This window comes from Pleurodeles waltl, chromosome 2_1, assembly GCF_031143425.1.
Source record: "Pleurodeles waltl isolate 20211129_DDA chromosome 2_1, aPleWal1.hap1.20221129, whole genome shotgun sequence".
Taxonomy (NCBI): domain Eukaryota; kingdom Metazoa; phylum Chordata; class Amphibia; order Caudata; family Salamandridae; genus Pleurodeles; species Pleurodeles waltl.
Genome location: NC_090438.1, coordinates 378,672,347 through 378,699,879, shown reverse-complemented (window position 1 = coordinate 378,699,879; position 27,533 = coordinate 378,672,347). Strand labels below are relative to the sequence as shown.

Genomic DNA, 27,533 nt, shown 5'->3' with positions numbered 1-27,533 from the left:
TAAAATCTCAGAAACTATATTTGCAAAATGCATAAATTCCGCCATTCTGTTGGATTATCCATATGTTAAGTGTCCTCCGAGAAGGACAGTGCAACCCTTTCAGACTATTACTCGCGCTGTGGAATTTCCTTTCAGAAAGTTCTGTTTCGTGCTCCTCAGTGGAAGGCTGAGGCAAGCACCTTTGGGTCTCAGGCCTAACGCTTTGCTGGTGAGCCTAGCTTTTATACTTCAAGAACAAGTCAGTGTCATCGATATTGTTACTCAGGAGCAGATACTTTGTCATCAGACGTTTCTGACATAATTCCTGTTTTGATCCCATTTAACATAAAAGTCATGCAGAAGGAATGGAACATGACAAAGGTGACAATGAAAGGAGAGCCGACGTTACTATATTGTTATTCTTCGGGCCCTGCGTGAATCCATGAGAGCCTCTGGTTCACAAACTGATATCCCAGTGTATTGATGGAAATCAGTGTGTGATTCCAACACGTGTTCAGCCTGGAGAATTTCCTCGCCTATTTCCATGAAATCTTAGTAGCTCTCTAAGGGGCCCAATGCAAGTTGGTCAGAGGGGTGTCCCTCAGGGGTAGAGTCCCCTACCCAATTACATATTTTACAGGAAACAGGGAACGTAACTGGTAAAACTACGCACACTTCCTCCTGCCTTTTGAAAGCACAGGAACAGCCATGGAATCTGAAACATATACGTCCTGCATGTTATGCGCCATGTGGGGGCAAACACTTTGTGGCTGGTGTAGTGTCCTGCTGGACACGTTCTAGTGTTTCTGCCAGCCACTCGGATGAGGGCACCCTTGTTTCTGCTTTAACAGGGAAATAAGCTGTCTTGACCACAAGTCTACAGCAACACTCCAGAGAGTGACTGTACCGGACCAATAGCGCGCCCGTGGACGGAAATGGCGCAGAAGACGGAAATGGCGCAGAAGATGGAAGCGACTCGTACAATTCTGCATAGGGAAGGAGAACACTGCAGCTGTCCCAGCCAAGCTGCAACGGTGAGGAATGGACTTAAGTACCATGTGAAGCACGAGGAGAGTGTGCATAGCCTGCGCCGCCCCTGGCGGTCGCCCGCCGCCACCGCAGGAACATCACAGGTCCCCAGCAGTCACGGACATCACCGCAAGACACGAAATGGACACGACAGGCATCGGCAAAGGACGCCCAGAAGTGAAAAAAAAAGAGACTATGGGGGTCATTCCGACCCCGGTGGGCGCCGGGCACCGCCCGCCGGGCGGAAACCGCCCAAACACCGCACCGCGGTCAAATTACCGCGGCGGTGATCACAACTTTCCCGCTGGGCCGGCGGGCGATCTCAAGCAGATCGCTCGCCGGCCCAGCGGGAAAGCCCCAGCAAAGATGAAGCCGGCTCCGAATGGAGCCGGCGGATTTGCTGGGGTGCAACGGGTGCAGTGGCACCCGTCGCGATTTTCAGTGTCTGCTTTGCAGACACTGAAAATCTTAATGGGTCCCTGTTAGGGGGCCCCTGCAGTGCCCATGCTATGGCATGGGCACTGCAGGGGCCACCAGGGGCCCCACGACACCCGTTCCCGCCAGCCTCTTCCTGGCGGTGTAAACCGGCAGGAACAGGCTGGCGGGAAGGGGGTCAGAATCCCCATGGCGGCGCTGCATGCAGCGCCGCCATGGAGGATTCCCTGGGGCAGGGGAAAACCGGCAGGAAACCGCCGGTTCCCCTTTTCTGACTGCGGCTTTACCGTTGCGGTCAGAATTGCCCCGGAAGCACCGCCAGCCTGTTGGCGGTGCTTCCTCTGCCCTTTGCCCTGGCGGTTACAAACCGCCAGGGTCAGAATGAGGGCCAATGTCACAGGTGCGCAGAGAGCTCTGCCAGAGAATGTGACGACACGGGCAAAGCCCGTGAAGATGGAGCGAGCAGCCGAAAGCATGACGTAACACACAGGACAAGAGGACATGTAAGCCGGCCACACAACAACAGAAGATGGCTACCGTTGGCCCATCAGTGAACAGGTCATCAGAACTGACCGACCCTGCCAAAGCAGATGGAGGCAGGAGTGAGCGCTGCAACAGTGCAGCCTCGAGGTGCAAGAGTGGCGCCCTCGAGTGAAGAGATGGAGGAAGAGAACGGTGACCATCCTGCCAAAGAGCGGTCTACCTAAAGGATCCGGGAACAGACCACACCGGGAGATGTCTGCCAGAAGAGCGGATCAAGTCCTACCCGCAGGACTTAACCTGCAAGAGGCTGCGACCGAGCAAGATGCACCAGCAGACGTGCAGTGATAGGTCCATGTGACGCAGCATGCGACCTGTGGCACGACGCCACATTGAAGACGAAGAGCAAGATGCACCAGCAGAGGTGCAGCACAAGGTCCATGTGACACAACATGCGGCCTCGGCACGACGCAACACCGAGGAGGAAAAGGAGAAGAGAGCGTGGCACGATGCCACAACAAGAAATCAAGAGAAGAAGAGAGGAGTGTGACAGATGTCACTGAAGACAGCTACACGGGTGGACCCCCACCCTTCTCAGTGCGACCGTCCTGTCACTTGTCACCGGCTACTTGGCTGCAATGGCATCCCTGTCGCCAACTGCACAGGCCACACAAGACCCACCAGTGGCCACGATGTCCATCAAGTGATCCTCCTGCCGACGAAGATGCCGCCACCTGTCTGATCTGCAGAAGGATGAAAAACAGATCATCACCATGATGAGGTGCATCGCCCAAACACCGAAGGAGGACAGCACCACCCTACTGGAGCCAGAGTCAGTAACAAGAACAGACGCTGACAAGGCATGTCTGGCAACGTAGAAACTTACCACCTGAACACCTGCCATGAACCCCGTGAACCAGACACCTTCCGGTGATAGCTGGTCAGATCATTTGGACCATCCACCCTTGGGGTTGCACAAGACTTGGAAGTGTCCCTGTTAGGAGTTCTGAGCGACTCCTTTGGCGAGGCCTATGTTGGCCCACACACCCCACGCAGTCCTGTGGCAATCCAGGGGCAAGGGCCTCCAACTAATTCCTGTGAGAGAGGAATCCCGCTGAGAGAGAATGCATCTGAGACAGCTCCACATCAGGCATCGGGACGCACGGAGGTCTCATATAGAGAGACTGGTCACCCAAAGACATTGCACTATCGCCAGAGCACCTGAATCCTGATGGCTCGAGCAAGCTGACCCTGCATCAACCACCCTTGTGGCTCCATGCAAGACTTGGATGTGGTCCTGTAGGCTGTTCCTCTGTGATGTCTTTGCTGGGCCTGCGATGGGCTTGCACAGTCCACCCAGTCCCGTGGCAGCCCACCAAAGGGCCTTGAGGAGACTCCTGTTTGAGGAGGTCTGGCACGAGAGGGAAGACTACTGCTGCTCTGCCGGTGGACTCCTAGGTGCACCAGGCCGTCACGTCATCTGCAGTCTTAGGAGGTAGACAATCTTCAGAGCCGGAATGCCATCCCTAACTGTGTACAGTGGACTCCCCACTGCTCCAGATGCACCTGCATCAGAAACGGTAAATAGACTTTGAAAACATGAGCCCAGGCGGGACCGAACCGACAATATCCAGCGTACTGTGAGGTCGTGGACAAGCGATTGAAGTATTCGGATTTCATCTGCACTGCTGTTCTTGTCCAGCGCAGTGTGGTTGAACAACGGAGGCGTGCTGGGATGCCGAGTGCCCAGCTGCACCTAGTCCATGCCACAGCTCAAGCAGACCGCCTGAAGAGACCTTGTGAATATATTTTGTGTTTTTGTTTCTCTCCCACAGGTTGGACTTTGTTGTTTCGTTCCTCAATAAAGTTTGGGAGGGATGTAGTGTCCTGCTGGACACGTTCTAGTGTTTCTGCCAGCCACTCGGCTGAGGGCTGGTCTTACATGCACACCCCACACCCACGCAACACAGGCGTCTCCAGCCAGGTGACCCTGCCAATAAAAGGGGCCGGGCGCACGTGCCCGTGGCCAGTTCCAACTACCATGCTATGGAGTCTGGGTCTATTATTTCAGTAGCATGAGGGCCAAGGGCCTCCAACACTACAGCTGGTAATTGGCTGTGAGGTTCCGAGGAATCGTTCACTATGGCCCAGGTATCTACCCTCAACTGGGGCTCTTTATATTGAACCTGGGCTTTCTCACGGACCCGTATTTAACATAAACTCGACAAATTGCTAGTTGCCCTGAAAAACTGGTGATCGTCTTGTGAGACCTGTGAAGATGCTAACTGGTTACATTCTTCAGGAGACAAACGTGTGGAATGAGTTGCCTTTCTTTTTTTCATCACATCCATATATGGGAACTGCAATTTAGAGCACCTCTGACTCACTTCACTATGAGACTCACATGTGGACGGGCTTCATGCACGGTGTTGGTTTCTCTCATACCTAACGCCTTGAAGCCTCGAAGTACAAAATAACCAGCTTTACAAAATGTGGGTTAAGTGTGTTCTTCCTGACACTTTATTCCAGGCACCACGCGGAATTAATTGGTTGGCACTCGACTGTGTACCAGAATTTTTCAATCTAATCTTGCAGATTCTGACAGAGCGTGACAACAAATGCATTTTTATTTTGGAGGGGGGTGGGTACATTTTAAGGGGGCCCCAGGCATCCACTTTCTGTCAGCCTTTGCATGGCGGTGGCACCGCCATGAAAAGTCTGGCGGAAACGCGGGTCGTAATCTGGCTGGCAGATTGAGACAGCCAGCACCGCCAGGCCATGGACCGACAGACTTGGAATGAGGCCCTTAATCTCCCCTTGCTACAAAAAATGAATGTGTTCATGTGTAATATAACCGGTGCTCATGTAAAGCTCTGTAATACTTTTTTATTGATTTTGAGCTAACTAAACTCTATTTGAAGAGGCCCAATTTACAGCCAAAGGCTAGATGTTTTTTGCTATCAAGCTTGAGGCTGTGAAGTGCTTGGGTCTGAAGTCACGACTCCTTTTCCACCATTTTGGAGACAACACCTTCCGCAATCTTTTTGCCTAGAACTAACCTATGTGCTTGGTTGGTGACCCTCCGGAAGTTATCAAGAGCATGTGCTATCACCTAGGGTTAAGCGCTACCAAAGTCAGTTGGTTAATGCACCCACTGCAGAGGTCTTGACAGAATGAGAATGTCACAGATTACAATTCTGATATAGCCTTTTCACCTCTTCATTTCTGCAAGGTCTATGCAAAAGGAATTATAGCTATTTTGTTGAGAAAGGCACCTGCTTTGCAACGCTATCAAATGGCAGAACCTGTATTATTTTATGTTGTCTTGTATTTGAGGTTTGTGGGAGCATTGCCTCTTTCTTTGTTTAGGTACTGCCTAGTATTGTTTCTTATGTCCACGTTTTGTAATATATAATAAATACGAATTATATACATAAGATTTGAAATAATAGTTATGTCTGTCTAATGAAATTGTATCTATTCATGTGAAAATTGATTAATGAATAAGGCTGAGTTCAGGTTGGCTTTTATACAAACAACAAAATTGGGCTCATAAGACATTTCTTTGTTAGATTCATTAGGAATATATTTATTAACATTGTATTTATATGTAGATATATACAGAAAGAATCAGCAGTAGCTATATTTAAATTTTCAGTATGAGAACCTGTATTACCAATGCTGTATAAAAAAGAAAAGCGAGTTATTCCCAGACTGTCCCAACACGCACCTGACAAAGAACCCTATGGGAGAGGATGTGACCTAAGGGCCAGAGCTGCCGATTTTGGAGCTGGGGAACACGTCGAGTCTCGACGCTGGCTCAACAGCCTATGATTCTGGGAAAATCACTGAGGGCCTCATTACAACCCTGGCGGTCAAAGACCGCCAGGGCTGTTTTGGAGGTTGTACCGCCAACAGGCTGGTGGTACAAACTTGCGGATTACGACCGCGGCAGAAGCAACGCAGTCGCACCGCCGGGACCGGCAGTTTACCGCCATGGTTGTCCCGGCGGTTTTAATCCACCAGGGCAGCGCTGCTTGCACTGACCACTACGGTTGGGTTTGGGGAGTTCTACCCCCAAAAAATAAAATTGGGGAAAAATTGGCTGTGTATTCCGCAACACATTTTTCATTATATATTCAATCCTATGACTTTTTAAATCATAGTAAATGATGACTTTACAGTGCACCAGGATACAGCAATCTTTATTGGAGCTCTTCAATGATTTCCTCACAGTCACCCTCGAACAGTGTCTCTGATCTCTCCATAGCCACTCTCGCACATGAATTTAATTGTTTTATAGCTCCTCTCTTACCAGCGAAGGGAGCTGGATTACTTTACGTCACACACACACAGAGACAACAAATCATACGTGTATAAATCAGTGTATAGAACATGTTATATAAGACAAAGGGGACTATAATGTGTAGGATTCAAATGTCATCCATTCTAAGAGGCATTTTGTTTAAAAGTGCTTGGTCTAGAGACGGAAAAATTCAGGATTCGAGTGTAGCAGTGGTTAGGGTTGACTTTACTAATAACAATTTATTTCTGCCCAAGCAAATCTTTTTTAGCAAAATTAGGATTATCATACTCTGGGAAAAACATAACTTTCTAACCTATACTATACAGTTTACATGCAGCTTTTTGATGGCAGTTCATAGCTCACTGTGATAGATTATGATTGTAACCTATGAACTGCACAGTAATGAAAGGATATCTTTGACAAAAGCAGTATCCCACTGAGCATTGCACATAAAATACTGTTCTGTGATCTGCATAGTACATTTTATTTGCAGCAGGCATATTAACCCTCTACACTACCTTAGATGAGTCAAAACTGCCACTAGACAAAAATCTGATCTCTTTCCAGCAGGTAAATTAATCACCAGAGTTAGCTTGGCACTTTTATTGTTGAATGAAAACTGTTGAATATACAAGAAACTCTGCAGTGCTTTTAAAACTGTTGCACTGCTACAAAAGCGGGCCCCAGTAACAAATGCAGCCCGCACCTTTCCAGCCTCCTGGAGAAATGCTAAGTGCCTGATACGGTGAGTCTGGCCTTGATTAGGAGGCATTACAATGCAAGGCCTTTGTGACTCCATGTCCGTCACTGTAATAAATGTCCAAGAGCATGTGACCTTCTGTTACATATAAGTATCCAAATTAGAAAGCAACAAGCCCATTGTCTCAATGATAGTAACAGCTGCTGATTGCATTTATGGCAGTGTTGGGTTGAGAAGTCACACGGTCTTGTGTTTGTTGTGGGGATCAGACATAGCTGGTAGGATGGTACATGACAGTGCCCTGCTTGTTCTGTAAATGAAAATTAGAAATGGAAACATAAGAAGGGATGTTTTTGATTTGGGTCATTGGAATGCAATATTTTTACCTAAAGAATGTAATTTATCGTCAAGGTCATACATGGACTACCTCTGCTCTCCTATAAACTCTCCATAAGCCCTCTGGGTGACACTATGAGATCAGGGCTTATTTTGAACTGGTGGTTTCTGGTGCTGGGCACTGGGCACCTAAGTCTAACACTGGCTCTAATGACATTCCATCACATGGTGGCACTGTCTAATTTTGATATGAGTACAACAACACTGTTAAGAATGTGACATTCATTAGAAATATATAAGACTTGCCACCCAGGCCATTATTATAGCTTTGGGTGGCCTTTAATAGTCTGAACTGTCACACTTGTAGGAGGGTGGTGGTTAACAGTTGTGTTGGTACTGTCATTGGCAGTGCTGGCAGGGGCAACAGGTGGTGAAAGCTGCAGTGGACTCCCTGGAAGGACCCAGGCACTTACTTTTTTTTCATAAATTAAGCACTGTGTAAGATCCTTTGGTGTAATCGGATCCATATATAGTTTGCCACAGAAGGGGTACTTTCACACCCAGCCTGGACCTACCTCTGCAATCTATCAGTTAGAGGTAGAGGCACAGTTGACTCCTGCTGAATCCCCCCAAAACAGAAACAGTCATCTTGAGTTACTGCATATATGTGATGTGTCTTCATGGACTGCTGTATTAAAACTATGTCCCTCCTGAGCTCCAGCTTTTGGAGTCCTGTAAATGTTGGTAGCTCTGAATATATTCTTGGCATCCCAAGGTTGATGAGTGGATAAAAATAAAATCCAGTTTAACAAAGAGCATTTTAATTAATGGCAATTGTGGGGCTAGTCTGTCCATTCAGTTCGCCTTTTCTAATAGTGGTTACCATGTACCCAACACAGCCACCTCAATACTGATCTGAGCAGAGAGGTCATATGAAATCATCCAATGTTATAAATATCTTTACTAGCTGGTAGTGGTCAAGCTTGTGTGTGTGAGTGTGTGTCTTCTCCATGGTGAGTTCATCTATAAGAACCTCAGTAATTAAAACTACTGCCAGTGTTGCTGAAAAGGCCTGCAAACATGGCTGTACACCAAATAACTTCAGGTGTATCAACTGTGTGACTTGGCCGTAGGCACCTTAGTTGCTGAGGGCACCCAATGAAGTAACATTACATAAAAAAGATTATGTCATCAGCCCAAGTAATGCTAACTTTCTTCCTGCAAATGAACAGTGTCACTGATGTGCACGTAGGGCATAGGGCTTCGGTATGTGTCACCAATATTTTCTAAATAAAATAGCCATACATAATGTGTTAGAATCTTCCTACCGAGACGCCCTAAGTCCCCTGAAAAATATTGTCAGGTTTAAAGGGGAAACCAAGGAAACAGTTGGTTTAGATTTACCAAAACAGCGTTATGTTTTCCCATTGTACTTTCAGTTCATTGTTCCAGAATTGTTTGTAGGTTAAAAGAGTGTGCTTGGAGCCAGTGTTCCCAATTGCCTGTAGTGTTTTTGTCACACTAATCAATATGTGGTTATTGCATATGTTGTGACGTGTTTTCTGCTGGGCCAGTGGGCGGAAATGCTGTTTTCGCTCTCTGTCCCAGGGAAAATTCCTAATAGGGCGGCCAGCATTGGTAATGAGGGCCTTGGTGTCTAATGCCTAAATATAATAATGAGGAAATTTGAATGGAGAGAAAAACTGAAAGACAGATGACACCCCGAGACCTGTCCTTGTATAAGATAGAATGCAGCTCATTCAGTTTACACGTGCACATTTATTGACAAAATAGATGTGTATGTTGTTGCCGCTTTTTTACTATTGAAAGGGCCGATTGGGTGGATCGGGCTGTGTGAGACACAAAGGATGAAGGCCATAGCAAATAAAGGAAAATCCACACAGGAAATCCCACAAAGGATAGTATTCAAACTCCAAACCATGAAAGTTTATTTAAAAATTAGGACTCAATACGTAAGGCAAAAAGATTAGTTAGGCAATTTGATAATTCATAATAAAAAAGAGGATAATATAATCAATCGCCCAAAGTATTCTAAGTACCAATGCAAAGAGCAAATTGTTGGAAGGGACTGTTCTGTTTTGGTTAAAATGCACAGAAAGTCCAAGTATAGGGTGGCTGTTTCTGGTGAGAGCAAGGAAGAGTCTGGCAGACATCCTATAAACAACACATTTTAACAAATTTAGTGGGTTTACAACAGCAGAGAATCATACCCTCTGCATAACGCGAGGTGGTAAGATGGACTGCACTAATAAAGATACATTGACAGAAACCGGTCATCGTTTTTGAATATACATTACACATATCAGTCTAACTCCAGAAACTCTCAGAAAATAATAAACTTTGAAGACTTTTCACCTGCATATAAGTGGAAATGACAGTGTGCTACTGAACTATAACTGTTTGAGAAAATCAATTAAACACAGGCCAATTAGCAGTTGCGTGTCAACCATGAGCATTGAGGATGCAACAATTGTCCTGTGGGACTCTCTTTTCGCAATACCTCTCATATATGTCAGAGGAATTTAACCCCATTATAACATTTATATCTTATAGGAGAATACAAAAGTAAGTACAGTAAACTTCCCCCTTTGGTTCCACAAAAAAATATTTTTTGTAGGAATATGTTGCAATATATACAGTGTAAAAAGTAGTGCAAATGAGGCACTGCTAAAACAGAGAAAATACATACAAACTTATAAAAAGACACTGTACAAACAATGGAAAATTTGGAACAAATAAAATAGGGGATAGTATTTGTGTGTCTACAATGCAATCACAAAACAAACAAGGGAGGGGGTGTTGACGTTTCAACTCGGGTTATGTTGTCGTGTCTCATCAGGTCTGTGGTCATCTGACTAATGCACCACACTATGAGTGAACACAGGGGCACCCACAATAGTTGCCACCAAAGTATTCCAGCTTATAGAGCAATGGTGTAACCCGAGAGAGCGGCCAACCGCCATTCGTCCATTCCACTCTCAGATGCATTAATCAGTAATCTCCTAAATGCAGTAGCGTGTGTTCTGTCCACGATGCCGGCCATCACTGAATGAGAGGAGATGAGAAGTCTTCTCTTCTGGGCCCCACCGTACAGTTGTTGCAATCTAATATAGTAGAGTGCCCCCCATGGCCATGCAGGGTCGTCCTTGCATTGTTTGCACAACCATGATCATTGAAACATTATGTGCGTTCCTCCAGTAGACATACATCCTCTGGAGCACATTCATTGTTAAAGTACAAACAAACAGTGCAATGGAAAGAACACAATGTTGTCTGTTTTACGAAGAAAAAAACACAGAATGAATTATAACATGCATGTGGTACAACTTTTAAAAGCCACATTTTCTTGTTTCTCTTAAATATCTGAAAATAAACATTCACCATTCTTGATAAATCTGCCGTCTCAATGTCAAATATGGAGAGATATTGAAAAAAAATTGTCGTCGGTTGATCCTATGTTGAGGAACCAAATTATGTTTCCGTCTGTTTTACTGCAATATGTATGTGCTGTCCTCTTAATCTGGTGTTCCCCAGCATACTATATTACAGAAAACAGTATTTTACTCACCCTTGCACGAAATTCATTTCTCCTAAAGTGCTATTTGCAACCCTGGGAACTTCAAAACACAGACTCACTAGACTGGTAGAACGAGGTTTGTATAAGGTAGAGGGTGTAGGAATGTATACAATGGCTTGGTGTTTACAGGAATATCCTCTGTGTGCTCATACTTTTTATTTGTGATGTAAAACTTTAGGGTGATGCTGCGAGGTCCAGAGCCTGGATCTGAACTGAAAGAGGGTGAGCACTTAATCCGGTACATCGCTCATGACCGAGCTCAAAACAGAGCCAGCTGCAAGTTCACTGTGCAAGTCAAAGGTAGGCAACCACTGAGCATCCGGTTTCCACAGGCAACATAGTACGGCCTATCACCAGTAGAGCATCAAGTTACGGAAGGCTCTGAGAAATTATATGTTATTATCCTTCAAAGAGAACAGACCAAGGTTCTCATTAAAGTTCCATTCATGCTGTTGTCCGTTGTAAACAACTAAATTATGTTTCCAAGGTCAGAAGTGCAGCAATGACAATATGTGAATATGTATATGTTGGGTATGTTGCATTTTTAGATCTGACATTAGCCAAGATCTTTTTGATTTTAATATATATAGGTATATATATATATAATATACTTACTTATAAGGGATTTCAGACAGCCCCTTTATCCGTTTGTCTGCTGTTGTATCATTCACATTTTAGTTCCACCTTTTACAAAATAAAGCATGGGACAATGGCAGTGATGTAACTCACAAAAACAAAGAGGTAGAAGGAGGTTGTGGGGCTGGGTCTGTCCTCCTTATAGCCTATATAACATTACAAAAGAGGCCCAGCTAAAAGAACTACCACAGGATGGATAGTAAAAAGGATTTTAGAAAAACCCTCACCCACCATGGTTACCCCTTGGTGGCATGCTTCATCATTGGGTTTCTTCCCGTTCCGCTATGGAGTAGGGCGTGTTACGACCTACGGGATATGTGGGAGCACTGATGTAGTCTCACCAATGTGAATCACAGGAGGGATAGGAGTGGTGGTATCTTGGGTGAGTTAAAAATACCTGTCTCCTAGTAATTCCAATGATTTCATAGATCTCTTGGAGGCTGTATGATTAAAAAGGGGCTGCGGAAGTGGGGGATGTAATGTACCTGACTTCCTTGTCTACAAGTTTCGAAGTCTTACCCCTAGGCTCCTCTTCAGGACCAAGGAGGACTCCCTGGTGCCACTCCTTGTTTGATTACCTCTAATTAAAACATAAATAATACATGGCCTGTGATATGGTGCAATTCACCTTACCACTGTGGAGCCCTAAGATCATACCTATTGTTTATGGTGTCTGTCATTGATACTTGTAGTACTTGGATTCTCATATCATAGCCCCTCCGGGAGGGGTGTGTGCTTATAGTCACACTTTCCTCAAAGCGACACTCCCGTTCTGTACCTAATGCTCAACTCCTTGGGGTCTTAAACTAGTGACATAACTCAAAATGAACGGTCTCCCTCCAGAATGTGATGAGGTCCCTATGAGACTCCAATATCTCACAGATATTCATTGGTCTTGGGAGGAGTGGGGGCCCCAGGAAGAGTTGGGAATCCATGGAAGAATGCCCCCCCTCTGTCTAGCGTGGGCTGGAAGGACCTGCATTACGCCCCTGGACAATCCTTTTTTTTTTACAGTAAGCACATGTGGAAACAACCAGTGGCAGCTGGCAGTTTTAGGGGGTTGAAGGGTGGGCGGGAAGCACACTCACACATTCTTTCACACACACGCACATCCATTAACAACACTCATCAACATTCACACATACACGCACACACCAAACATTCATTTAAGAAGATCACACACACATTTACCTTCAGCCTCGGAGGTCCCAGGAGGGTTGGGACTGCTGCCTTCCCTTGCTGGCTGACCTTAGGTCAGCCAATGAGGGAAGGCAGCAGTCCAAACTTCGTCACAGAGTGGGATGGGGCCAGTGACACTGCTGATCCCACCCCACTCTGTGCCCAGGTGTCATTGCTTGACAATCACCCTGGGCGCTTCAGGGCTTAAACCTGAAGCGCCTAGGTCGAAGTCAATGGGTGATGCTTCCCTAATCACCTGGGGGAGGCCCTGGAGACACCTTTCCTGAGCCGAGGAGGTTACGCCCACAGGAGCTGTGACCTCTTCAGCCCAGCAAAGTTCAGCTCAGGCAGCTAGGAGTCTGCTCAAATCGCGCATGTCTGCTCCTGGCTGCCTGAACTGAACATGAAGAGTGTCTGTCAGACTGACCTTTGTTCAGCCTGACCAGCTCTCTTCATGAGGTTAAAAAGGTGGGGGGCGTGGCCCCTCCGCCCTAAAGGACGTGCCTGGAAACAACGTAGCTCCCTTCAGTGCCAGCAACTACTGTGGGAATATGTACTTTATGAGACCAAAAAATATTTTTCCTTTCTTCCAATGTCTTTTTATTGATGAGAGCCCAACAGCGCCCACAACAATAATGTTTTATTAAAATATTGCACGACAAAACAAGCCTTTGCAAAGCCAAAAGTCTGATGGCCAATAGCAGATCAAATGGTGTTTCCAGTGCTTGTTTTTTCATGTCATAGGCACACTGTTAGAAAATGGGCTATTAGTTAAGTGGGATGAGTGCCCACCTCAAGCAATAATTACAATCCTTGTCAGTGTGAACCACTAAAGTCAGTAATTAAACCTGGGCTCAACTCCCTGGTAGCTATGCTACAGAGCAGACAGGCATACCTTAGAGGCAATGTGTGAAGTACTTATATAGTACTCAAACCGTAATACAAGTGAAATGCAAAACAATAAAAATCCCACAACAAATTTGAAATATAGATTAAAGTTTAATATACAAAACACCATCAGCATGCCAAAAAATCAATAAGGAAAAGAAGCAAAATTATGTTTTTAAGTTTTAATTAGAAATAGCACCCGCCAAGAAGCACAAAGTGGTAGTGATAGTCAATGGTCATGGTAGAAGAGGACAGAGGTGCAATTTGATGCAGACTGCGATGAAGCATGGCTCAGATATGCTAACTAGGTTCCACCTGGTCAAAGATATTAACTTCTGACTTTAGTCCTTTTAGTCCCAATCCACCCGAGAAGTACACTTCTAAAGCCATCCAGGATCTAAAAAGAGGCACTTTGAGACTCACAGGGTGGCAGGTAGGGGCCACAGCAGGGTCCAGTCCAGGTCCAGTACCTACTGGTCAGCTGGGCAGGTTCAAGAAAATGCTTTTGTAGCTTGTTGTGTACCTGAATGAACAGAAGGTCAGCCTTATGATGCTTGGTGTCCTCTTCTTTCCCTGGGTACATGAGAGAGAGCATGTCCTCCTCTAAGGCTCTTCTGAGGTTGCCAACGGCAGGTTCAGTTCTCTTCTGAGCTTCCACAGGTCCACGAGTGTTCAAAAGTGAGTGCCTGGTGTTGCCACATTTATGCCTGGAACAAACGAGTGAGTGGAAACAACCCCTGGGGACAACCTAACCAATGAGGATGAATGCTCCAAGGTCTAATACTGGGGGGGGGAAGCGGTATGTGTGTATATATATATATGTATATATATATATATATATATATACATATATATATATACACATATACTAATCCTGGGAACCTCCCATATGTAGCACTAAAATCCAGTTTTAGGCAGTGCCTGTACCCACATCAAATTCAAAGACATAGATGTGGTAAAATCAATGCTGTTTCCCTCCTTTGAAGTGCGCCCCTAATGTACCCAACAGACCTGTCAAACTGGCTGTATTGCTGTATCGCAAAGGGACCGAACCTGACTTGCTGGCAGGATATAAGAGGGCCCTGTTAACATTTTAGCCTCTTTGAAGTGCACCTCAAATGTCGTATGAAAAACTCCAGCAGACCTGTCAAGCAGGCTGTTACACTCAAATAAAACTTGAGCATACTCTTATGTCAAAGAGAATGCTTATTGCCCAACTCCAGTGGTCACTCTAAACCAGTTCTGGGGCAGCTCCCGTTCCCATTAGGTTTGGTGCCTGACTAAATAGCAGTACAAAGTGGGAGGCAGGAACAGGGGTGAGTTAATAATGCTTGTGACAAGGGAGGCCCTGTAGAAGTGCACCACGGGTCTGGGCACAGCCCCTAGGCCATCCTACAAAGGGAGGATGACTCCACCCCACACCCAAGGTGCATGAGAATTTAGGCAGGCAAAAGGTACCTTTCATAAAGTCACTTTTCTGTAATGGTTAGACAAAATGTGACTAGCATGAAATAGAATTTTGTGCAACTATCAAAGAGTCCTTGTAATATTTCTCTAGCTGTTTCCTAGGTGGAGAAAGCATTTATTAAACTTAAAATTGTATCCCAGTGCTTCCCTATAGGACAGCTGATCCTGCTACAGTGAAAATGGCTTTGAGAGGTCAGTCACTGTATGGATGTGTCTAACATTAACCTTTACATGTTCCACTTTTAGATATTATGCACCCTGCCTCAATGAGCAGTGCGGCTTGCTTAGGGGTGGCTGATAAATATTTGAATGGAAGGCATTAGGCCTGTCAATAGGGGTATTTTGGCAAGTTGACTTTACATTTAAACTTGCACAGCCAGGCTACCAATGGCAGGCTGTGCATTCTTGTTTACATTGTCAATGCCATGGGTAGCACGATTGCTGCAGCACACTGGGGCATTTAGTTTACAGGCTCAGGCTACACTGCGGGTACCATGTGCTGGGGACTGACTGTTAAGTTAAATAGGCTAATCAGGAGTATACCAATGTTACCATGTTGAAAGGAGGAGCACAAGCACTTTACCAGTGATGAGCAGGGTTAAAGTGCACGGAGATCTATGGCCAGAAAAATAGGGTTCAACAAAAAGCCCAAATAATTGGGGTGACCCTGCAGAAAGGGCACATTTTCAACACACAGCATTTATATTTGTTTTTAAGTTCAGTTTCTGTTTGTAGCAGATTCGAAATTCGGTCTTCTATCCCACCAGAGGTGCTAAAGTTTCAGTCCCATGTACTTAGTAAAGATAGACACTATTACTGAAAGCTTCAAGAGTATTTTCCACTATGGCTTTCTGCCCCTATACTAACTTGAACACATATCCTTAGTCCTACTAGGCACCTATTTTCCATACACAGCACACACTTCCACTACATCTATCACTTTCAACCCAGTTTCAAACTTCTGTCTGTACTTTACATTATTATCCCACAATCATACTGAATATGTATCTTGGGTTCTCACTGGTATTTGTGCCACTGTGTCAAAGTGTGCCGACATCACATTTCCATGCTAAGTTTGATGTGTAAACTTTGTGCAGAGGAAGTAATTTATTGTAATATCCATGTCACAGAGGTTATTCATCAACTAAAGTTTCCTTCTTACAGAAGGTGCTGCTACATGGATGTAGTTGCAATTGATTCTTGTTCTCCTTACCAGGGGTGCTGCCATAGACTATGTAGAAGGTTACTAGGTCAAATTTCTCTTGTTAGAGTCAATGTTGGCCATTTAGGTCTTGCTCTCAGGTTCTCATGTGACTGATGCTTATCTCAGTTTGGTGGCTCTGTTACCAAAGGTACTGTCTTAACAGTCATTCTTAGTGCAGGTCTGTTCCTATTTGGAAAAACAGTTACTCAGGTGCTGCCTTAAGTACTATATGACAGTAGTAATTCCACCGACAGACGTATTCGCCAGGTGGAGCGTTGTTCAACTGAAGATTTATTACTTCACGCTTATATTGTAGAGTTTTCCATAACAAGCCAAATCTCAACCAGACTCGTAATTTATATACATATATATGAATGCTCATGTCCTCTAACTCTGCTCTTACTCCATGCAAGCTGTAGATAGGAAGTCTTGTGTTAATGTGGGGTGGGAGCTAAAGTAAACCTTACCTCACCGCTGCTCTTGCAGCTCACCTAGGGCGAAGGTTTCTTTGTCACATATTCTAGTGATATCTAATTATATCAAAGTGCAAACAATAGAGGTGACCACACTTCCTTATCAAGTGTAAACACTTCTAATGGATCTGAGGCAAATGAATAATTTATCCTATAAATAATCTCAAAATGTGTATATTGCCTGGCAAGGGAGTGGAATCTCTCAGACAACATTAGCCTGTGTGGAAGTTTCCAAATGTGCACTCACTTTGACACTGATTAGTAATGAGATCAGGGCAAATATCTGCTGAGTAGTCTACTGCACACATACTCTGGCCCCTACCCCTAATAACCTGCCCCCACCCTCCGTAAATACAAAATTACCCCAACCCACACCCCCAAAGACCCGTTCCCCCAACCCGCCCTAAATACAAAATTATCCCGACCACCACCCCTAAAAACCCAACCCCCTGGACCCTAAATACAAAACTACCTGACTCCCCCACCCCGCCCCTAAAAACAAAATAACCCCGACCCCCCCACCTCCGCCCTAAAAACCATAGTACCGACCCCCCACCCCTTAAAAAAATAAAAAACCTAATCACCCCAAACCCTTCACCCCCACCCCTAAAACCCAACCCCAACCCTGCCCCAGCCACACTTACCTGACTGCATCCTCTCCCGATGGATCTTCCTTTTTCTCTGTCTTAACCATGCATGTGCGTTGTTCAGCACATGAGTGGTTAAGGCAGAGAAAAAGGCCTGCGTTGTTCAGGCAAGCATCGTTCCACTTATATGAACAATGCAGAAGTAGTTCAAGAGAGCAGGGGGTAGTGAAAAGAGGTGAGGGAGCAGGAAGAGACCGAGTGAGGGACATAAAATAGCCCCTCACGCCCCTTAGACCATGGTGTGCCTTCAGCAGCGGAAGGATACATTTCATCCAATCAAAACATGGTGGGACCAAGTTGCTCTTTGGGCAGGACAAACAAAAGAACAGAGATGGAAGCCATCAAATTAGGAGAAGGGAAGCGGGATAGACATGAAATTCATTAAATCATGAGCAAGGGACATACAGAATTGTCACTCTTAGGCCCTGATTAAGAATGTAGGTGCTATTTATCATACCTGATAAATAACAATACTGTGGGGCACGTTATTTACCAGTTGTGATAAATAACACCTATTACAAGTTTGTGCGGAATAACGTAGATTTTGGTGTTTAACAGGCTCAAATCTGCATGATATGGTAAATACCATATGCTTTCTCCCTGTTAAATTTCTGCAGGTTTGACCTGCCGAAATGTAACTGAGGTTAAGGTATTTAACACATCCGATAATTATTGGATGCATAAAATAACAATTAATAATTCCAACCCACTGCTCAAACAGGGGTTTATGCAGGGGTCAGAAATGAACGACCCTCTCATTATCCTGCCCTAAGTCCATAGTGAATAAAATAGATCTGTTTGTAAGCCACCTAAAGCTATGTAAATGTGAGACCTAAAAACATATCAGAAAGTGCAGAATCAAATATACTGTTGCACAGTTTCAATAATAATAATGTCTCATCAGCTGTAGTTGTATCTTTATTTGTGATTTTTCTGTTGCATGTGTAGTGAGAAGGTGCCCCGTTTTGAAACCTCCTCCTCATGGATACATCACATGTAGCTCAGCTGGCAACAACTATGGCGCCACGTGCAAGTACCAGTGCGACGGTGGATACGAGCGCCAAGGCCCCCTTACAAGAGTCTGCCAATTCAGCCAAGTCTGGTCTGAATCTGAGCCCATCTGTATGCGTAAGTGTAAAATAACAAAAGTCTAGATTGAAAAAAAATTGATCCATCTATGTAGAAAATCAGAATCCTTATTTACAGCCAAATTAATAGGTAGTGCTCCTGGAGATGTTACCCTGAGGAGTTGTTGACAGGGGAATTGTTTTCATAACGATTTACTGTCTTAATTGTGTGCTTTTTATGCTTGCAAAACCTTTCAGTTCAGAACTGTGTAAAGGTACACCTTTCCAGGCATATTTACAAGAAAGTGGCGCATCAGTCCCAATGCGCCACTTTTCTTGCATCTCCCGTGCCCCACCTAACAACACCATGGCTGCGAGGTATTTACAATACAGCATACCATGGCGGTCGTTAGGACAATAGCGTCAACATTTTTTACTTTATTGTAGTGCATTGCCGCACGAGCATCAAAAATGTTGACGCTAGTGCAGCAAAGCACAGGGAGACCCATTCATTTAAATGGGTGCGTCATTTTAAAGCCTGCTCTTAGTAGGCATTAAAAACGGCTGAAAAAATGGCGCAGTGACATGTAAATGTCACTGCGCCATTTTTTCGGTTCTCCCTGCAGGTGAACGCCCCACCTTGCATACATTATGACTGGCGCAGGCATAATGTGGTGCAAGGGGTTACAAAGTGGCGCAATGCATTATGGGACAGGGAAATGGCCTCCTTAATGCCACATTAGTGTAAAAAAACTTTTCGCTTGCTCAAAAGACTACGAAGGGGATAAAATAGGTGGCAGGCTGTGAGAAGACAGAAGTCACAGTCTTGATGTGAGCTGCGACTGACATGCTCTCTGGAAAGAGGTATTTAATGTGTGACTGCACGAAATAAAGAGGCTTTATTAATAGTTCCTGTTAAATTCCTTCACACTCCCTTCCTCGTTGTGTTACCAGCTATGAAAATCTTTGTGGACGTGAACTCTGCTGAGGCTCTTCTGGATCAGTTTTATGAGAAACGAAGGCTCCTCGTCGTCTCAGCCCCAGAATCCACAGACCGCTACTACAAGATGCAAAACACCATCCTGCAGGTCAGTGCGTCGCTTCGAATGTGTAACTTTTGGTCATTTCAGAACATGATCATCAGCAGGTGCTGGAAGAAAACGAAGACAGAAAGGGAGATGCTACTGCTGCAAAGGGATCTTATTTGAAATTAAACTGGAATTCCAAATATTCCTCTCAAGTTTGGGTTACATAACGGTGGCCTCTCTACTAAACAGCTATATCGGATAATTTCATGAGTAATTGTATAACAGACGTATCATGCACAATGCCTGTAAAAGCTGTTTCAAAGCTTATGCTGCCCAGTATATCGTACTGCGTGCCTCAGAACAAGAGAATAGGTTATTCATGGGTTATTGACTAAACTCCTATTAAAAAGGTTGTATATTATGAATCGCAGGGCTCAATCGCTGCATTTGCAGGCACTAGGAAGAGCCATAAAAGGAATTCTGCTTCCTGCATATTAATGAATCAGGATTTTTTGGGGCTACTTACAAATGGCGTTTTTGCATTGTGGCTGACCTGTACGCCAGTTAGAGTGCTAAACTAAGGCAGGGTCGCAAAGCAGTTGCTGACCTTTGGACATTGGGTGTCTTAGGTGCAGCCTGTCAAGTCTTCCAGCCATGTGTGATGTGCTGCTCCAGTCAAGGTTTTATTTTTGAATACTGGGAAAGGTAGTCTTGATTGTTCTATTATAAAACAGGACTACAAGTCCCAGAATTCAAAGAAAAAAGCCTGGACAAAACACATATTTTTTCACTATGTACACTGTGAATGGAGGGGCAGTCAGGAGCTCTCTAAAAACAAGACGTTTGTGAGACTCAGCTTATTTTCATTTTAAAACTATTCAGGTGATATTAAAAATAGGAAAATGGAATGTTAATGGACTCCGGTGCTATCAGATAGTTTGGAATCCAGCAGTATCTAAAGTCTGCACACGTATATGATGTGTACTTGTTGGACACTCATCTTACTTATAAGAACTATCCAATATTCCAGCAATTTGGGGCACATGAGTTTATGCACATAATTATAATACAAAATGCATGGTAATTAATCTTTCTGATGAGCCAATAATTTGGATATGACTGATTCTGGGGTTGAGAAACCTTTCCCACTCCTTATGTATGAAGCAGGGATTTCTGTTCAGTCATTGGTCCAGTCTTGGATAAGTCATTAAGGACTGATGACAGAAAGAAGGTAGTGGAAGGTGAATATTGCTTGACGCAATGGCTACTTTTGATCAGGTTGATGCCTAACGAAGAGAATTTAATGTAAAGAAAATTATATACTTCCTTTTCAGATAGACATAATTGTTTACTTTAATATCTCACAATGTCTCGCCCTTCTCTCACATTCCTATATCAATTCTGATGGAGTGGAACCTCATACTCTTGGTGAATCTTCAAACAGATCTCCCCATTGGTTGTAAGGACCTTTGGTAGTCGACTTGAAGCTTTTTAAGGGAGCTAACATCAAAAATACATTTCCATTTCTGTGAGGTCTGTATGACTCCACAATGAATCAGGGATTTCAACCATCAAGGTTTATTTTAGCACATTAATCCAGCTAGTATATATGCAAAGCAAGAACAGATTTAAAACACATAACAATACGGTCTGAAGTCCAAAGTGTTCAAGCAAGTTAAGTCATAATAAAATGAGGTACATGACAACAGCCACAACGCATAGGAAACAGATTGACACAATCAGGTGTTCCATTAAGACACTTTCCTTTTCTAGTCTAAGCATATGCTAGGACAGCAAACTCTAAAGAGGATTTTTAAAGGGAAAGCATAGAAGGTATCAGCATGAGTTCGAGCTTCAGTAGAAGTTTGAAAGAAATGGAAAAAATGCTCAGCATGAAACTGTACATTTAGAGAAACCCAGCAGCGAAAGATCTGTTCCCTCTCAAAGTCAGGATGAAGTCTGTCTGACTAACTATTAAAAGAACAACTAACAATTTCCAGAACAGCCATAAGCCGTCCCCACCACTAAAAGCCAATCCCACAACCACATTTGAGGGTAGTTGACAAACTCCCTAAGTTCCCATCCCACAGATAGGTACGCATCTTTCGGCCTTGAGTGTTACATCCTCCTGGTATCCCATGAATAGGAGGCTCTCTCTCACCATCATTGCTCCGCGGTTGTTGCCAACTTTCTTCTTCCAGACCACACTATCTGCAGTCTAATACATAACAAGAAGCCTTTCTCTGGCTAACAAAAATACGATATCACACCTGCAGAGGAAAGAAAACACCATTCTGGTGGTGTTAAATCAAACATTTTCAAGCTAAAGCCTAACGTCAAGCTAAGTTAACACAAGAATCAAAATGGGTGCATGCTACAGTATTATATCAGTGGGAAGTAATCATTATTAAACATGACTATGTACTGAATATGATTACATCAGCCTTTTGATCAACCTTATACACTTACATGTGAACTCTCAGTAACTGCAATAGTTACTTGCTATTAGCTCATTTAAATGCACCACATGTTAATAAAGTTAAACCACACGTTGAACATAAATGTTGTATATATGCACATAAATGAATATAAATGACATATACAAGGAGGAGCCTAAAATGATGCTGCTCCAATCCTATAATGATCCTCGGCCACTCTTCTCATTAATATCTCATAGCCACAGCTAGATATCCTGGTGGTCACTTATCAAAGACTGAAATTCATGTGTACACTGCAAACAACATTGAGTGCTCAGGCACCACCATAGTTTTGTTTGGCCTAAAAGCATCTATCCCTGGGGAATGCAGTAGCAATTAAATTAGCGGGGCTAAAAATTATATAAGCAAAGCAGAAATATGACTATAGGAATTCCTCTAAATCGAGGGAGAGCATGCCTATTTGGTTAGACATTCCTGCCTTGAAACAGTAATGGTATTAGGAGAAATCACCCTCATACGAATTAAACTACATTGTTTCACTGAAAAACATGGACAGGCTAGGTGCAGGACCCAAATAGTGAAGGCTTACAAGCATAGCGCATTTGCGGGATATATGCTGGCATTGCAGAGTGAAGAAGCTACTGCCTGTAACCTCATATGAAACATTACAAATGGTTTTAGTAATACTCAAAATGAAACAGGAACTATACTTGGCATCATCCATAAATTTGATTAGTCCATGTTCCATAATGAGCAGACAAATATCTTGCAAGAGTTAGACTTTAATAATTTCAATTGTTCTTTGTTGGTTACTGAGCAGGGCAAGTTAACATAAAACAACCACTATGGGGTCGAATATGACTTCGGCGGATGGAAAATCCTGTCCTCTGAAGTCCAGACGGGCAAGTTGCCACCAGTGCGATCGCCTCCCCGCAGGCCCCATTACAAGTTTTCTGCTGGGTCAATGAGAAACAGCCTACAGCACTGTCACTGGCTCAAAAAAGAGCCGGCGGCAATGCTGTAGTGCGTAAGGTGCACCAGCACCAGTTGCAATGTTCACTGTCTGCAAAGCAGATAGTGAACTTTGTGACAGGGCTGGCCGGGGGGGGCCATGCACTGCCCATGCCACATAAAGGGCCCCTCTGGACCCCCCGGCACCTCATCTCTGTAAGCTGTTTCATGGCGGTGCTACCGCCATGAAACCACAGGCAGAGAGGGGAGTCGTAAAACCCAGGGCAGAGCTGCCTTAGTGGATTAGGACCACCAGCACCTCCAGTCCATCCTGTGGCAGCAAAGTGGTGGTGCTGGCGGTCCGACGGACGGAATGTGGATGTCTGACCGCCACTGCAACCCTGGCAGTCGTAATGAGGGCCTATGTCTATACCTAATGAAAATGTCCCACTGATACATGGTTTCTCAGATGGGCGTCACCATTTTTTTTAAAAGTAGATGAATGGAACTAGCATTAGCACTTGTATTGGTGCATCACTATTTCTCGACACAACAAGCTCCTCTTTGATGAATGATAGCCAATATTAATGTTTCCCCTAAGAAGGGAAATATCAAACTTTGTTCATCCTTTTGCCCCTTATCTCGTTCAAATGCAAATTGCCAAAACATCCCTAAATTACTAGCGCATAGTATTAACTGACTCTTAAAATATCTAGTATTTCAAGGACAGAATGGCTTTACACAGGGCTGTAACACAATAGAACCCACTTATCTCATCTTAACACTCCTGGACTTCATTTGTACAGGTCTGTGAACCCTCTGATCTGCCTCTATGAATGTTGAGAAGGCATTGGATAGTGTCTGTTGGTACTTACTTTTGGCAGCTCTAAGCGGAAATGGTTTTCCGGATATCTTTAATCAACTGACAGCCCTATATGCCACTCTGATATCTTGACTCTACCTGAACCAAGTCTCATGAACTGTTAGTTCACAGAGCCACACAACAGGGGCACCCTCTCTCTATGACAGTTTTTGCTTAAAAAATTGAGCTGTTCATACAGGACATAAATAAGTTACAGGACTTCCCCCCTTAAGTGTCCAATGGTTTAAATTGTAAGTCATTGGTTCCCAATCTTTTGACTTCTGGGGACCCCCACTTTATCAGTACTGGAACTCGAGGACGCCCACTGAATCATTATTGGAACCTGGGGACCCCCCGATAAGTCATTACTGAAAGCTGGGGACCTTATCTGTTAATATTATTAAATTTTATAAGTAATCACTGACCCCCTGAGGAGGCTTTGTGGACCTCAGGGATCCCTGGACCACAAGTTTTGAACCATTGTTTTAAGTTATTTGTCTTCGCTGACTACATAACAATATTGACTCCCATGGTGGAGCTACCAATTTGAGATGTTGCAGCGTTAATTGAAGAATTTGGGTGACTGGCCGTGTAAAAAGTCCATATAAAAATAGTAGCCCTCAATAGTAATATTCTCTCCACCACCGCTTTATGTCAAGGAGACACATACTTATGTTTTACAGTCCTGGCCAGAGGTCACTAGGTCTAGGAAGTCAATTTCAACTTATTCAGTGCAGCTCAGTAACAATTTTGCAGGCTTATACCTATACTGCGTTGTATTCCTCCTTCATTATTTTTAAAGAAAGCACTTGGGAATTACATCCCTGATGTGCAAAACGGTTTTACTGTTTAAAACAGCCTGCATCACTGTTAGCAACTGTAGAAATGTGTTTACAATATGCTTAAAACAATTTCAGAAGGTGGTAAATGTTTACCGCCTCCTAAAATGGCTTTCTGACTCCATACGGAATTGCTATTTGGAAGGGGAGAGTTTTAAGCATCCCTTACAAATTGCTATACAGTATGATATGTATGAATGTTTTGCAACTGTATTCCAGTTGCAAGACATTGAAAAACTGACTCCCAAGTGGGATGGTAAGGCGTTCACAAAAGGCAAGGGGTCACTCGGTGCACTTCCTCAGCCATACTACTTATTAATGAACCAATGCAGAGTGGAGGTCACTGTCTAGACCTACTGTTTTAGCTAATACCCGAACAGCTCCTAGCGATCCAACAGCTACCTGGACAAAAGACTAAGAGACTTCTAAATTGACAGTTATCTCCCAGCCTTGGGCAACTCATCTCAGGGAAAAGCCTGATTATAACAAAGCCCAAAGCCTTAACCCATTAGCTCACTAAAATTATTGTTGCTCATGTGAAAACACCTACTGATATCCTAGCTCCTCAGGAGTCTAAACTATCCACGGCTCTCAATACTCTGGTTTCCATCTTGACCTGCAAACACAAACTCTTGACAAACACTAAATGGTAGACACATTGCTTCCCCTATGAATTGCCAAGGAAGAGCACTGAAAAGACCTGTTTACATTCCAGATGCTACAAATTAGCTTGTATCAGAGTAAAGAAGGAATATTTCCAGGCCCACATTGCTCAGTCTCAGACTCGACCATAGAACTGTTGTAGAAGGTGTCCATTATCCTGTTATCTAGTCTACCACGAAAATCAACAGGTGTCTATGATGACCCTCTGTCAGTCATAATGCAACAAAATTAAGGGCACATGCTTGCACTATCTCTCCTTCGCAAAGGGCCTCTGCCCCAGTGTATATACCTGTATATCTCTCTTTGTTTATTTTCATCTGTTTCCACATCTGACTAAAATAAATCTTCTTCTCCTTCAATAGCAAATCCACTATCCATCGACCCCTGTAATACAAAGCTTACTAATCTGGGTATCACATCGCTTGCACTGTTTATTATTACCCTCATCAGTTTGTGGTTTCCAAGATCTACTTGAATCTTCACCACTCAAGTCCTCCAGCATGCAGTTGCTGGAACATTTTCATCCTTCGCAGGAATCAATGCCTTTCAAGGTCATTGGATCTTTGGAGCCAGCATAGGGTGTGGTAGAACCACTAACACAATTTCTTCTCAAAGCTAGTTAAGACACACACCATGGCTAATGTGGCCATGGAAGGAAAACTCCAGTCAGGAATAAAGTTAAGGGGTTTATTACAAACTCAATCTCAAAGCCATTTAGACAATTCGCAAGACCAAGTTAAATATATACAGAATCATCAAGGGTTGCCCAAGGTGACGCAATAAGTGCAGGTGGACTAACATTAATAAAACTTGGTATTCAAGAAGAATAGTATAAAACATTATCGGGAATATTTGTGCTACAGAAATCAAGCGTTGCTCAGGTTTAGCACACATCAATCAATTCAAATCAACAGTGTTATAATTTTTTGGGGCACAGGGCAATCCTACAGTTGGCCAAACCAGGGAAAAATATGTGTGGGGCAGAACACGTGTGGGCAAAAGGCAAAGAGAACAAAAAGGACAAAAATAATTTGAAAAAAGTAATCTCTGGCACTAAGCTACTAGTTCAGGTGGGTAATTGTATATAATAACAGTCCATAATTCAGGATGTTCTACATTCAAAGATATTGTTTCACTTCTCTCTCTGTCTAAAACAATAGGGGGTCTATTACCAAAGCTAGTCTTTACATGAGAGTGAAGTCTAAAAGTAAGGTTCACGTTAAAAAAAGTGAATCGTCATTCTCTGCACAGACACAAAAAAAAGGCTCAGCAGGCCTCCATTAGGCTAATGCAAGTGAGTTAAGGCAGCATTTTTATACATCAAATAAAACATATTTTCATATGCAAACTATAATTCCTACATAAATAGTTCCTCATTAGCATATGCATTTCAACAACTTTAAATGGAATAACTCAGACAATACATTTCAGTCAGTATAATGTGGAACTACATTTCTCTATTTTTGCACGCATATTTAAATCATTATTTATTAGAAATTCAATATTGGTTTAATTCATTATATAAGTCTGGAGTCTAAATTATATCATAATATAAGTTTAGTCCTTTAACATTTGATTTAATGCAAATACCATATATTTCGAACTTTACAATTTAAACAACTATAAAATGACTTGTCAGTGCAGCTTCTACATTCAATCCATTAGCACTTTAATTAACATAATTCATAAACTGACACATATAGATGACTTCTGTGACATGTAGGAGAGCACTAAAATTTCAACTACATCACAGTCATCACAGCAATGCTAAAGAAATCCTTTGTCGGTGACAATTGTTTAAACTACAGATCTATCTCTGATCTACGATGTGTTGCTCAGCCTGTCACCTACCCACTGCCCTTCTACCTCTAGTCAAATTGCCTCCAAAATGACTTTTAGTCAGGATTTGGAAAAGTCATAGCATGAAGGTCACGCTGTTAAACTTCAGGGAAAAACTATGATTCTTTCATAACCAGGGTACCCCTTGAACCTTCATCTTTGTAGATTTTGTTTCTGCCTTTGATACCATTTGGGCATCAGGTGCTCCTCACATATCTGGCCACATCAGCAAGCATCAGTGAAACACTGTTGATGTGTTTTTTAGCATTCACGCAAAAATGGTATCCATCAAGTCAAACTGGGTCCATTCCTCTCTAGAATAGCCAACACCAGGTGTAGTTTCCCACTGGGTTCGACCTTAACATTTACACTAATCAAAACCTACACACACAGCCGTCACATGCATCTTATACATCCCCGGTGTTACTAGCACATCTATGATGGTGATACATTCTCAGCTCCCTTTCAGGCTTGAAAATGAGCCTTCAG

General features: G+C 43.6%; 1 protein-coding gene across 2 annotated transcripts in view; it reads left to right on the top strand.

Annotated features, from left to right (window-relative positions):
• SRPX2 (sushi repeat containing protein X-linked 2) overlaps positions 1-27,533 on the top strand; it is a 411,391-nt gene that overhangs the window by 314,505 nt on the left and 69,353 nt on the right. For both annotated transcript variants that reach the window (XM_069212794.1, XM_069212786.1), the window contains exons 7-9: positions 11,042-11,163; positions 18,306-18,485; positions 19,379-19,512. In XM_069212794.1, the coding sequence (XP_069068895.1) occupies positions 11,042-11,163; positions 18,306-18,485; positions 19,379-19,512 (436 nt within the window). The remainder of the gene's footprint in view (positions 1-11,041; positions 11,164-18,305; positions 18,486-19,378; positions 19,513-27,533) is intronic.